The following is a 13,227-nucleotide window of genomic DNA, read 5'->3' as shown; positions in this document are numbered from 1 at the left end:
TCAACCTTGTGGTGAAGAAGTTCCTGCGCACATATCCACGGTTGAGTGACATGGTGCAAAGTGTATGGAGGGTTGACAGCCTCTTCCGACGCTCTCCAACAGCCGCCACATCCCTGTCCAAACTGCAGCGGGACAACAGCCTGCGCCTCACAGGCTTATTGTTGACAGCGTGATGCGGTGGAACTCCACCCTCCACATGCTGGAGAGGTTGTGGGAGCAGCGACGGGTGGTGAGGGAGTACCTGCTTGAAGGAGGAACTCAAGGGCCATCACACCAATTCCCATACATCAGTAATGCGGATTGGGGGCAGATACAGTAGGTCTGCCATGTGTTGGCCCCACTCGAGCAGGCGACCAAGATGGTCAGCAGAGAGCATGTCGGCCTCAATGACGTGCTCATAGTGTTCCTGCTGGACAGGTCACTAGAGGGCACTGCTCGAGGCTGGGAAGAGTGCCTTGGTGGAGCAGGAGCAGGCAACACTGCTCCACCAAGACCAGGCCCAGGATGAGGAGGAAAAGTCTGTGGATGCCCAGGAGTCTGGGACTGGTCAGGAGGGAGAGCCGGTGTTTGGGGCACCGTTAGTCCAGGGGTGGGGGCAGTTCCAAACGGGAGCAGCAGCGACAGCAGCAGGAGGACCAAGAGGTTATGGGCAGTCATGAAGAGTCACAGGGGACTGTCCTCTTCCCCATGGCTGCCCATATGCTGCGATGCCTCAAAAGGGACCCCCGGATCATTGCCATTAATGAGAGGGAGGATTATTGGTTGGCCACCCTTTTAGACCCCCACTGCAAGGGTAGACTGGAGCAGTTTATGCCAGCTTGCCGGAGGCCAGACCGGATGCATGAACTGCAGTCCTGTCTCATCAGCTGGTTGGAGCGGGCAACTCCTCTACCTCCAGTTCTCCCCGCCCATCAGGTGGCTGGACCCAGCAGCTCCAGCCAAGCAGGTGACCTGGGGGAGATGAGGCTGTTCTACCAGCCTGCGCAACCCAGTAGCAGCAGTAGCAGTCACCACCAGCGGCTGGCCCGCATGGTGGTAGACTACATGGGGTCCTTTGGTGGTTCCGATAGCATGAGCACTGACGACCCAATAGACACCTGCCGCGAGCTTGCTCAGTATGCGCTGGAGTTACTGTCATGCACCACCCCCTCCAGCGTACGGTCTGAGTGGATAATCAGTGCAGCAGGTGGGGTGGTCAGACAAGCGGACCCGTCTGTCCACATACTCCGTTGACAGGGTCCTGGATCGACGGCGACTTCTTGGCCCCTGCCGTCGGTTCTGGGCGCTGAAGGGTCCCTTGTCAATCCCTCTTCTTCGTTCTCTGTCCAATAATACCGTTTTTTTTTTTTATTTAACTATTTATTGTATTTCTTTATTTATGTGTAATATATATTTTTTATATTTATCTATGAATTTCTTTATTTTTGTAATCATGGATGAATTTCTTTATTAAATTTGTTGATGAATTTATTTCTGTTTTAATCATTAATTAATTTATTCATTTATTAGTTTATTGATGAATTTATTTAAATATATCTATTATGTAAATGATTTTCTTTATATATCTAGCGATGCTTTTTTTATTGATAAAAAGATAAATTCACGCACACGTTTTAACTAAATAACTATTTATAACAAACGTATACAATGTATATTATGTTAAAAAAAAACATGCACTAAGGCAACAACTTTTTTTTGGAGGTCCATCAGCTTCTGGACCCTTTGTTTTTGTTTCCTCTCGAATTTTTCCATCCTCTTCTTCATATACTGAATCTCAGCATTGGTTTCCCCCTGCAGCCGCTTTCTCTCAAGTCCTAATTCTGAGATGACTGTTAGGATAAAAAAAAAAAAGAAGAGTAAGATGTAATTGTGTAGAATATTTGTAAAAGCACTGACAATACATAACATTAAAATCTACTGAACTAACACTAACCAACTATACAATCTTCATAAATACCATTAACAAAATCAGAATTTGGTTGGAATTTCCAGAGAAAGATCTTTACTGCGGTGAATCAAATTACCTGAAGCCCACATCATTGCAGGCAGGCAGATCGACAGGGACAGAAGAGAGAGAGAGAGTAGACTTTATGTTGTTACTGTACTGGCGTATATTACGTCAAAGCTAATAGAGGCCAGTTAGTGTGAGCACTAAAAGACCTATTCACCTGCTCTTAATGCCTAATTCAGGTGTAATCAGGATGTGGCATTTGGGGGGGGGGGGTAACCTGGAACAGTTTTTCTCCATATTTTTTGTATGGGCCATTTATATACTTAAGAGACGTTTAAGGGGGGGGGGGGGGGGGGATATGATAAACGTATATAAGACTAAACAATTGTAACTCCTTTAATCGCTCCTCATAGCTAAGATGTTCCATGCACCATATTAGTTTAGTCGCACGTCTCTGCACCCTTTCCAGCTCCGCAGTGTCCCTTTTATGAACAGGCGACCAAAACTGAACAGCATATTCCAGGTGAGGCCGTACCAATGCTTTATAAAGGAGGAGTATTATGTCCCTGTCCCTTGAGTCCATGCCTCTTTTGATACATGACAATATCCTGCCGGCTTTGGAAGCAGCAGCCTGACATTGCATGCTATTCTGTAGTCTGTGATCTACAAGTACACCCAGATCCTTCTCTACCAGTGACTCTGCCAGTTTAATCCCCCCTAAGACATACAACGCATGCAGGTTATTAGTACCCAGATGCATAACTTTACATTTATCCACATTGAACCTCATTTGCCAAGTGGATGCCCAGACACTTAGTCTATCCAAGTAATCTTGTAACCTATACACATCCTCTATAGACTCTACTGTGCTACAAAGCTTGGTGTCATCTGCAAAGATAGAAACAGAGCTGTTAATACCATCCTCTATATCATTGATAAATAAATTAAACAACAGCGGGCCCAGTACTGAACCTTGGGGTACACCACTAATAACCGGGGACCAATCAGAGTACGAATCATTGACCACCACTCTCTGGGTACGATCCATGAGCCAGTGTTCAATCCAGTTACAAACTAAAGTTTCCAAGCCCAAAGACCTTAACTTACCTGTCAGACGTCTGTGAGGGACAGTATCAAACGCTTTGGCAAAATCCAGAAACACTATATCTACAGCCATTCCTCTGTATACAGAGCCCCCCTCTATATACACAGCCCCCCTCTATATACACAGCCCCCCTCTATATACACAGCCATTCCTCTGTCAAGGCTTCTACTCACCTCTTCATAAAAGCAAATTAGATTGGTTTGACAACTTCTATCCCTAGTAAACCCATGCTGGCTATCACTTATAATACAATTATCCCGTATGTATTCCTGTATGTAATCCCTTATAAGTCCTTCAAACAATTTACCCCCAATGCACGTTCGACTTACCGTTCTATAATTGCCTGGCGAAGACCTAGAGCCCTTCTTGAAGATTGGTACCACTTTATCCTTGCGCCAGTCCCTTGGCACAATACCAGACACAAGAGAATCTCTAAATATCATGAACAAGGGTACAGATATTACTGAACTTACCTCTCTAAGAACTCTTGGGTGTAGTCCATCCGGCCCTGGAGATTTGCTTACATTTACTTTACTTACCTTGTACCATCTCTACATTAAGCCAGTTCAGTACATTATATGATGTGTTACCAGCACTGACCTGGCCAATGTCAGCTCCTTTTTCCATAGTGTATACAGAACTAAAGAACCCATTCAGTAGCTCCGCCTTCTCTTGATCGCCTGTGACAACCTCCCCCTTATTATTAAGGGGTCCTACATGCTCTGTCCTTGGTTTTTTAGTATTTATATATCTAAAAAAATATTTAGGATTAGTTTTGCTTTCTTTGGCCACCTGTCTCTCGTTTAGAAATTTTGCTGTTTTTATTACCGTTTTACAGATTTTATTAAGCTCTTTGTACTGTTTAAATGTTATAGCTGACCCATCAGATTTGTATTTTTTGAAGGCAATTTTTTTGTTGTTTATTGCTCTTTAAAACTAAATCCTACATGGCTGACAAATTATGTTAAATCGTTTATATTTGTTCCCCTTTGGTATATATTTAGCTGTATAGTTATTTAGAGTTGATTTAAAGATGTCCCATTTCCCTTCTGTATCAGTATTTGACAACACCTCCCCCCAGTCTATGTCCTGTAGTGCAGCTCTCAGCCCAGGGAAATTTGCCTTTTTAAAGTTATATGTTTTTGCCTTCCCCGTCTGTCTTTGTTTTCTACATTTTAAGTCAAAAGTAACTATATTGTGGTCGCTATTACCAAGGTTTTCCCGCACAGTTACATTACCAACCAGCTCTGCGTTGTTGGAAATGATCAGATCCAACAAGGCATCACTTCTTGTTGGGTCCTCCACAAACTGGGCCAGAAAATTATCCTGCAATAAATTTAGGAATTGTCGCCCCTTTGTAGTTTTAGCCAGCCCCCGGCCCCCAATCTATATCTGGATAGTTAAAATCTCCCATTATTACCCCTTTACCTGCCCGGGCGGCCCTCTCTATTTGTTTATACAGCCGACCTTCTATCTCTTCAATGATATTAGGGGGTCTGTAGATTACACCAAATACTATTTTTTCAATATTTCCCTCCTTGTGGAATCATTGTGGGTAGAATTACAAATCTTCAGAATCATCACACACTATGGCATCGTTCACATTGACTTTCATACCACTTCTTACATACAGACAGACTCCACCACCTTTTCTGTTCATTCTATCCTTGCGAAACAATGTAAACCCCTGCAGATTGACAGCCCAGTCATGTGAGGAGTCCAGCCATGTCTCAGTGACCCCAACTATATCAATATGTTCCTCCAGTATCAAGGCCTCAAGCTCCCCCATTTTACTTGCTAGGCTGACATTTGTGAACATACACTTTACATTTCCATTAAGTTTTACACATATAGTCTCACTAATGGGATTTTCAGAGTTATTGGGGTTAGTGTTATTTTTTGAGTTATAAGGGCTAATTGTACTATTTAAGTTATTGGGGGCTAATGGGATTTTTTGAGTTAATGGGGCTTATTGTAGTTATTGAGTCTAATGGAATTTTTTTAATTATTGGGATTACAATTCTTCGGGCTACATTTCTACGGCTGGTTTGTAACCCATGGATCTCCTTATCCACTGCTCTTAACCTCCCCCCACAGTTCTCCTCTCCACCCACCATTATGTCCTGACCCCTCTCTAACCTATCCATCCCACTGTCTGCTTTCTTTGCTTTATTATCCTCCACCCACTCACCGAGTTTAAATTCTCTGCCACCCCTTCCAGGATTCTCCCCCCCAGCACAGCGGACCCCCTTCCATTCAGGTGCAAATTATCCGTAGAATAGAGTTTGTACCCCAGTCAGCCCAGTGCTCTAAAAACCTAAACCCTTCCCCCCTTACACCACAACTTAAGCCATGCATTTAACTCCCTAAGCTCCTGCTGTCTTTCCTGCGATGCGCATGGCACAGGAAGTATTCCAGAGAACACAACCTTAGAGGTCCTTCCCTTCAGCTTGGCACCTAGTTCCTTTATTCTTCAAGGACCTCCACCTACCATGTATTCTGTCGTTTGTTCCCACATGGACCACGACAGCTGGGTCATCCCTAGCCCCCCTAGTAATTTGTCCACCCTTTCCACCACATGCCGAACCCTGGCACCAGGGAGACCGCAAACCAGTCTTCCTGATTATAGAATCCCCTACCACAACTAACTGTCTTGGCCTACCTGCGTTACCATCCCCCACACTACTAGTTGAGCTGTTCCCCCGGCTGTTAGGGAGACCAGTATCCACTAGGGTTGCCATCTCTGATACTGAGGCCCTCGCATCATCGCCCAACTTGGCAATTTTACTTGGGAGATCAGAAGCAGAAGTGACCTTCCTTTTCCTTGCCCCCTTTCCAGTCCCTCTAACTACATTAACCCAGCTCCCTACTTGGGCCTCCTGGCTAGTTTCTCCAACCTCCATTTCTACCCCACTAACTGCTTGCTCTGTAAGATTGTCAATCGCCCTCAATGTTGCATTTTGCTCCTCTAGATCTCTAATACGAGCTTCCAGGTGGGCAACATGCTGACATTTGTCACAGCGGTATTCACCCTGAAGCTGCTGCTCCAGAGATGTATACATGTGGCACAATGTGCACTGAAGAAAACCTCCAATCCTGCTGTCCATATCCTTGGTGACAAACAGCTGTTAACTATTAAGAAAAACTACTTTTATCAAGGGAGTGTAATACTTACAGTTACAGTGGGTCCTGCTTACAACTTCTGCTTATAAAACTTCTGCGTATAAAACTTCTCAGATGTTCACACTTAAGAATACAACACTTTAGAATACAAACCAAAGATTCAGTTAGACTCAGCCAGAGCAAAGTGTTAGTTTACTATACTTTAATGTTATTTAGTTAGTTTGTGATAGCTATGTAGAGTATAATGTGATTTATTTCTGTAATTGTTTTATGTAGATGAATGAATTAGTGTCGTGTTATTGAATTACTGTATTGTGTGGTTTTTCCCTTCATTGTTGGCCATTTTTTCTGTACATCTTATGTATATAAAAAGTTATAATGTTGTGTTTACATATTTACCCTCCTGGGGGCAGTAGGGAACTTCCTCCTCCTCCTCTTCAGGAGCTGGGGGTGGGGAATGCAGCTCCTCTTCCCCCTCAACTTGCACCTCATCTCCCACTTCCGGTGGTGACGCTGGTGGTCGTGATGGATGTGATGGCCCTGCCACCTCACCATCATCCTCCTCCTCAGCTTCTCTCCTCCTGCTCCTAGTGGAGGGTAGTGGAGCTCCTGTAATCACACAATGTTGAGAATGTAGACAAACAGCTTACAACTCATAACCAATGCAAATTAGCCCCTTAATGACCGGGCCATTTTCCACCTATTTATAAAATTGGACATGGATCACTTTATACGGTAGTAAATTTTAAACGCTTTTACTTATAGCCATTGTGAGATTGTTTGCTTGTCAAATATTGCATTTCAGGACAGTGGGAAAATTCTGGCAAAAAATGTCTTAAAAAATAATTTTTTTCACCTTTCATCACAAAATGTGTACTAAGTAATCATTTGTAAAGGGATAAAATACTTATTTTCAGAACTGTATATATACATTATGTGGTGTCCTGGTACAGAACCTAGTTCTGTACCATCCTTAAGTCCCCTCATGAAGAGTCCCTTAGGTCCACAGGGCTCTCCTGCAGGGTTCCCCCATGTTAGCTTATGTGGATGCAATATATATCCATTATGTGCATTTATTGTTTGCATGTATAAAGTTGTACAAATGCGTATAAAGTGTTGGTCATGTTTAGAGATGAGCGAACTTACAGTAAATTCGATTCGTCACAAACTTCTCGGCTCGGCAGTTGATGACTTTTCCTGCGTAAATTAGTTCAGCTTTCAGGTGCTCCGGTGGGCTGGAAAAGGTGGATACATTACTAGGAAAGAGTCTCCTATGACTGTATCCACCTTTTCCAGCCCACCGGAGCACAGGAAAGCTGAACTAATTTATGCAGGAAAGTCATCAACTGCCGAGCCGCGAAGTTCGTGACGAATCGAATTTACTGTAAGTTCGCTCATCTCTAGTCATGTGACCTGCAGTCATGTGACATACCCAGAGTTCCATGGGCACAGGTACCGCAGGCAACTAGCAAACAATGGGCTTTAGTCCAGCCCCCTAGTGTATAATGGGCTGTAGTCTCTGTGCTTTCTTTAGGTGCAGGTCTCAAGAGAGCTAACTATGTCCTGTATACTGCAAATTCATCTCATCTAGGCCAAAGCCTAAAGACCAGCAGCCACTTCTAAACCGCGAGTTACAAATATCTCTACAAATCAAGTGACTACTACTCAGCTAAAGAACATGTTAGTAGCAGTGGCCTGCCAGATTTTACCAATAACTACAAATCCAAGCAAGCCTGCGAGGTATCCTGTGTCCCGGTTGCCTCTGAGGAAACTGCATTATTGTAAAGACTGTTTACTGCATATTGTAAGTAAAAGTTCCAGTTACTTCAAAACCCTTGATGTGGACATTCATTCATTGCATGCAGTTTTTTGGGCTGGTTGTCAGCAGTCCCTATAATCGAAAAAAAACTACATCCTGGCGTCACGAACACTAAGGGGTAAACAAGATCTTGCCCCCGGGTTAATACCACCAGACCCCGGGTTTATACCACCAGACCCTGCTACATCCACTGCAACACCTCGTGGTCACCACAATTACATTTGTTTCTCCCACCAACACTTTGTAATGCAAGCATTGTACCAGGCCACCTCCAGTCCCTGATCTTAGAGATCAGATCCATATTCCGTCTCTTCAGATGGGACCATTTTTTCACAATGGCCAGTTCTGTATGCCTCCTCCCGCTGGCCGGCAGCTCCCCCTGGACCCCGAGGACTATCCTCTTCTTGTCCGCCTGGGACCGGGCTTGATCATATCCTCTTTGGAGTTAGTGCTGCAGGATGAAGATACAGGTATATTAATTATCACACTCTAAAAGTATTTGTTCATCACAGCACTAAGTCTGTGGCATGTACGTATGGACAGCATAAAAATCTCTCGCATTTACATGGCACATCCATTTTCCTGCCTCACTCTATATACCCCTCACACACACACACAGTCTATGGATCCAGGGTACTCAACTATTTTTAGTTAGGGTCTGCATATTTAGATCTGCCATCCGGTAAAGGTCCAAGGTGAGTGCTAAGGCCTGGTTCACACCTAGCGACCTCAGTGCCATGAAGGAAAGAGCAAACGAGCAACTGAAGTGTGGACCTGAATACTGCCACACACTGTACCCTCTGAATATAATACTTCCGCACACTGGGCCCCTAAATATAATACCGTCACACACTGTACCCTCTGAATACTGCCCCACACTGTACCTCTGAATATAATACTACCACACACTGTACCCTCTGAATATAATACTACCGTACACTGGGCCCCTAAATATAATACTGCCAAATACTACACACCCTGAATATAATACTGCCACACACTGGGCCCCTGGTATATTACTGCCACACACTATTCCCATGCAATATTACTGCCACACGCTATGCCCCCAAATACATCTTTGACAAACACTGTGCCCTGTACTGACCAATTGTACCTCTGTGCCCCAAAGAATTCTTGATGCCACTGTGCACCCTGAATTCTTAATGCCACTATGCCCCCAGAATTAATGATGCTGCTGTTTCCCCAGAATCAACTATGCCGCTGTGCCCCCAGAATTAATGATGCCACTATGTACCCAGAATTAATTATGTCACTGTAAATCTAATATTTCCCCTTCAAAGACTTATTACTGATTGGTGCACTGTGCATGTGAAGTGTAATGAATAATGCGAACATACTTACACCGATGAGTGTTCTTTCCTCCTTCCTTATGAAATTGCTCCCAAGCATTTTCAGCTCCAGTCACTGCGCAAATCACGCGATATTGCGCATGTGAATTTATTGCGCAGTCGAATATTTTTGCGCATGCAAATTTTATGCCGCATAGAAAAAAAGGCTGCGACTATTGCCAATATGCGAATTTACGACGAATATTAATCCATATATTTGCGAAATATCGCAAATTCAAATATGGCCTATGCCGCTCAACACTAGTTAGACACTGGAGCAATCTAAAATTACAGATTTAGAAGAAATACAGACTAGTACTTCTTTTCAACCCATTACTTCAACACCATCTAAAAATTATTCTGTGCCTAGTTCAAGAGAAAAAAATAAAAATAATTAAAGAACATAATTTTACAGAATTTAAAGAAGAAAGTTTCCCCATTAGATTTTGATTTAGACCCACAACCCACTGCCAGTGTTCTACCAGAGTTGTCAGAAATGGTGGGTCAACTTTCACCAATTCGGACATGTGATTAAGACAATCCTGTTGAAATAGAAGATGCAGAAACCACCATCAACATCCATTGAGGTCGAGGACACGTCATTCCATCCTACAGAATGTGAGGAAGAGCCTGAGGATTCCTCGATGTCTAGTAGTCAGGAGGAGGAGCAGAATAGGTTATCAGATAATTTTGAAAACTTTTGTGAACTAAACGAGGACGTAGTGAGAGATTACAAAATTTTTAGTATTTGAATCTTGTTTTAAAAAACTAAGCAGGATCCCTTGCTCTGTAATATGAAAATGTAAGGGACGTTTGACACAAAAAATTAAAAATACTTGCAGGGGAGCATGTTCTCACTAACAGTGAAGTGTTCACAAGGACATGAGCAGGGCAGACCGGACAGGTACTGGTAGTGAGGGACTCCATTAGGGGAACAGACAGGGCAATCTGTCGCAAAGACCGGGATCATCGAACAGTGCGTTGTCTGCCTGGTGCTTTAGTCCAGCACATCGCGGATCGAGATGACCGATTACTGATATTAGGGACTTCGGCCACACCAGAGAGGCAGCGGGAGATCAGGGGAGGTAAACAAGGGCCTCAAACTGGTTTAGGAAGGAATGGTTTGGGGTCATGGAGAACTGCGCCCACTGTCTGATACTAACTACATCCTGTTCCAAATTATTATGCAAATCATATTAAAGTGTCAAAGATTAAATGTTTTGTTCTTCCGTTTAACTCATGGAGGGCATTGTGTCTCAGGGCTCTTTTAACCCCTTAAGGACCAAGCCCATTTTCACCTTAAAGGGAACGTGTTAAAAAAATAAATTATTAATACAAGTTTGTAACACATTCTCATCTTCAAAAACAGTGTACATTTTTTTCACTTTTGTCCATCAGAAAATATGAAAAATGTAATTTTAATTTTCCATATATTCTGGTTTTGGACACTAGGGGGAGCTCTGCCGAGAAACAAGGTTTTTTTTACAACCTCGTAACCTGGCTGCTACAAAAAGGGGCTGGAGCAGCCGCCATTGCTTTGACGTCATAATTTCCCACCTCTACGTGCAACTGGTAGTGGTGGTGTTAGGTATAACAGTGGATCACCATTTTGTTGTATCCACTGGGTTATACATAGCACAGCAGAGCATTGCTCGGTCATGGAGTGGAGCGGCCGAGATCGGGAATCAGCACAGCGCAGGTCCGTCTGTGAGCACCCGAAGTCAGCGGCGGCCCACTATGGCGGACAGACAGCTGTGGGTTCTACATAATACATAACAGGTGATATGGGGTTTGGGAGGGGGCGTTTTGGCTGCTGTTTGGTTGGTGTGTGTGGAGGGGGTTACCAGGGTGCCTCCAGCTGTTGCAAAGCTGCAATGGGGCATGCTGGGAGTTGCAGTCTTGCAAAAGCTGGAGGCACCCTGGTTGGTAAACACTGATTTTAGAGAGAGATATATAGAGATATATAATCTATATCTATATCTCTCTCTCAGTGTCTGTGTGGGGGGGGGGGGGGGGATTGTGTGTGTGGTCAGAGGGGGGGGGGGGGAGATTGTGTGTGTGGTCAGAGGGGGGGGGGGGGGAGATTGTGTGTGTGGTCAGAGGGGGGGGGGAGATTGTGTGTGTGGTCAGGGGGGGGGGGATTGTGTGTAGTCAGAGGGGGGGATTGTGTGTGTAGTCAGAGGGGGGGATTGTGTGTAGTCAGAGGGGGGGATTGTGTGTGTGGTTGGGGGGGGAGATTGTGTGTGTGTGGTTGGGGGGGGGGGGGAGATTGTGTGTGTGGTTGGGGGGGGGAGATTGTGTGTGTGTGGTTGGGGGGGGGGGGGAGATTGTGTGTGTGTGGTTGGGGGGGGGGGAGATTGTGTGTGTGTGGTTGGGGGGGGGGGGAGATTGTGTGTGTGTGGTTGGGGGGGGGGGGGAGATTGTGTGTGGTTGGGGGGGGGGAGATTGTGTGTGGTTGGGGGGGGGGGAGATTGTGTGTGTGGTTGGGGGGGGGAGATTGTGTGTGTGGTTGGGGGGGGGGGAGATTGTGTGTGTGGTTGGGGGGGGGGAGATTGTGTGTGTGGTTGGGGGGGGGGGAGATTGTGTGTGTGGTTGGGGGGGGGAGAGATTGTGTGTGTGGTTTGGGGGGAGAGATTGTGTGTGTGTGGTTGGGGGGGGAGAGAGATTGTGTGTGTGGTTGGGGGGGAGAGATTGTGTGTGTGTGGTTGGGGGGGGGAGAGATTGTGTGTGTGGTTGGGGGGGGGAGAGATTGTGTGTGTGGTTGGGGGGGGGGGAGAGATTGTGTGTGTGTGGTTGGGGGGGGGAGAGAGATTGTGTGTGTGTGGTTGGGGGGGGGGGGAGAGATTGTGTGTGTGTGGTTGGGGGGGGAGGAGAGAGATTGTGTGTGTGTGTGGTTGGGGGGGGGGAGAGATTGTGTGTGTGGTTGGGGGGGAGGGAGAGATTGTGTGTGTGGTTGGGGGGGAGATTGTGTGTGTGTGTGTGGTTGGGGGGGAGATTGTGTGTGTGTGTGTGTGGTTGGGGGAGATTGTGTGTGGGGGGGATTGTGTGTGGGGTGGATTAGGGTTAGGGTGGGGGCAAAGCTCTGGCGCAACAGGTGTGAATGGGAGGCCTAAGGACAGGTGCTACAGGTGTGAGTGGGGGCAAAGCACTGGCGCATCAGTTGAACAAGGGACAAAGCTCTGGCGCAACAAATGTGAGTGCAAAATGTGTGAGTGGGGGCAAAGAACTGGCGCAACATGTGAGTGGGAGGGTAAAGCACTGGTGTGAGTGGCAGACAAATCACTGTCGCATCAAGTGAGTGGGGGCCAAAGCACTGGAGCAACAGGTGTGAGGGGGGGGGGGGGCTGTAGAATTTGTGGTACAGGTGTGAGGGGGGGGGGGGCTGTAGAATTGGTGGTACAGGTGTGAGTGGGTTACCCAAGCACTGCCCATGGTTGTGAACGCACCCTTATTGTCCAGAAAACATCACTTAGCTACTTTTCCTCGAGAGGTTTTGATAAATCTCACCTTTTATTTTTAATTCATTGTTTTTTCATATATTTACCCCTACTTCTTGCATAACTTATTTTTATGTGGCAAATAATTATAATCCTATTATAATTACTGTTGCACTTTTACCCTTTCACCGTCTATAAGTATATACAGTAGGATGATATTGTAATTAGAGATGAGCGAACTTACAGTAAATTCGATTAGTCACGAACTTCTCGGCTCGGCAGTTGGACTTTTCCTGCGTAAATTAGTTCAGCTTTCAGGTGCTCCCGTGGGCTGGAAAAGGTGGATACAGTCCTAGGAGACTCTTTCCTAGGAATGTATCCACCTTTTCCAGCCCATCGGAGCACCGGAAAGCTGAACTAATTTACGCAGGATAAGTCATCAA

General features: G+C 45.4%; 1 protein-coding gene across 1 annotated transcript; it reads right to left on the bottom strand.

Annotated features, from left to right (window-relative positions):
- Positions 1-1,659: 1,659 nt before the first annotated feature.
- On the bottom strand, positions 1,660-9,408 carry LOC130291421 (uncharacterized). The gene is made up of 3 exons (XM_056540168.1): positions 9,357-9,408; positions 6,579-6,788; positions 1,660-1,829 (listed from the first exon to the last, which is right to left on the bottom strand). Exons 1-3 carry the CDS (start codon positions 9,406-9,408, stop codon positions 1,660-1,662), a joined length of 432 nt encoding a protein of 143 aa, XP_056396143.1.
- Positions 9,409-13,227: the final 3,819 nt, after the last annotated feature.

Source organism: Hyla sarda, chromosome 1 (genome assembly GCF_029499605.1).
Source record: "Hyla sarda isolate aHylSar1 chromosome 1, aHylSar1.hap1, whole genome shotgun sequence".
NCBI classification, from domain to species: domain Eukaryota; kingdom Metazoa; phylum Chordata; class Amphibia; order Anura; family Hylidae; genus Hyla; species Hyla sarda.
The sequence above is the reverse complement of the archived record's forward strand: the minus strand, read 5'-3'. Positions and strand labels throughout refer to the sequence as shown.

Bases quoted from the DNA above. Each gene is read 5' to 3' on its own strand.
- LOC130291421 (XM_056540168.1), bottom strand. From the start codon at position 9,408: ATGCTTGGGAGCAATTTCATAAGGAAGGAGGAAAGAACACTCATCGGT. The intron at 6,789-9,356 runs GTATGTTCGCAT...GTGTGATTACAG, and splicing joins AAGAACACTCATCGGTGTAA to GAGCTCCACTACCCTCCACT. The intron at 1,830-6,578 runs GTAAATATGTAA...TTATCCTAACAG, and splicing joins TCCCTACTGCCCCCAGGAGG to TCATCTCAGAATTAGGACTT.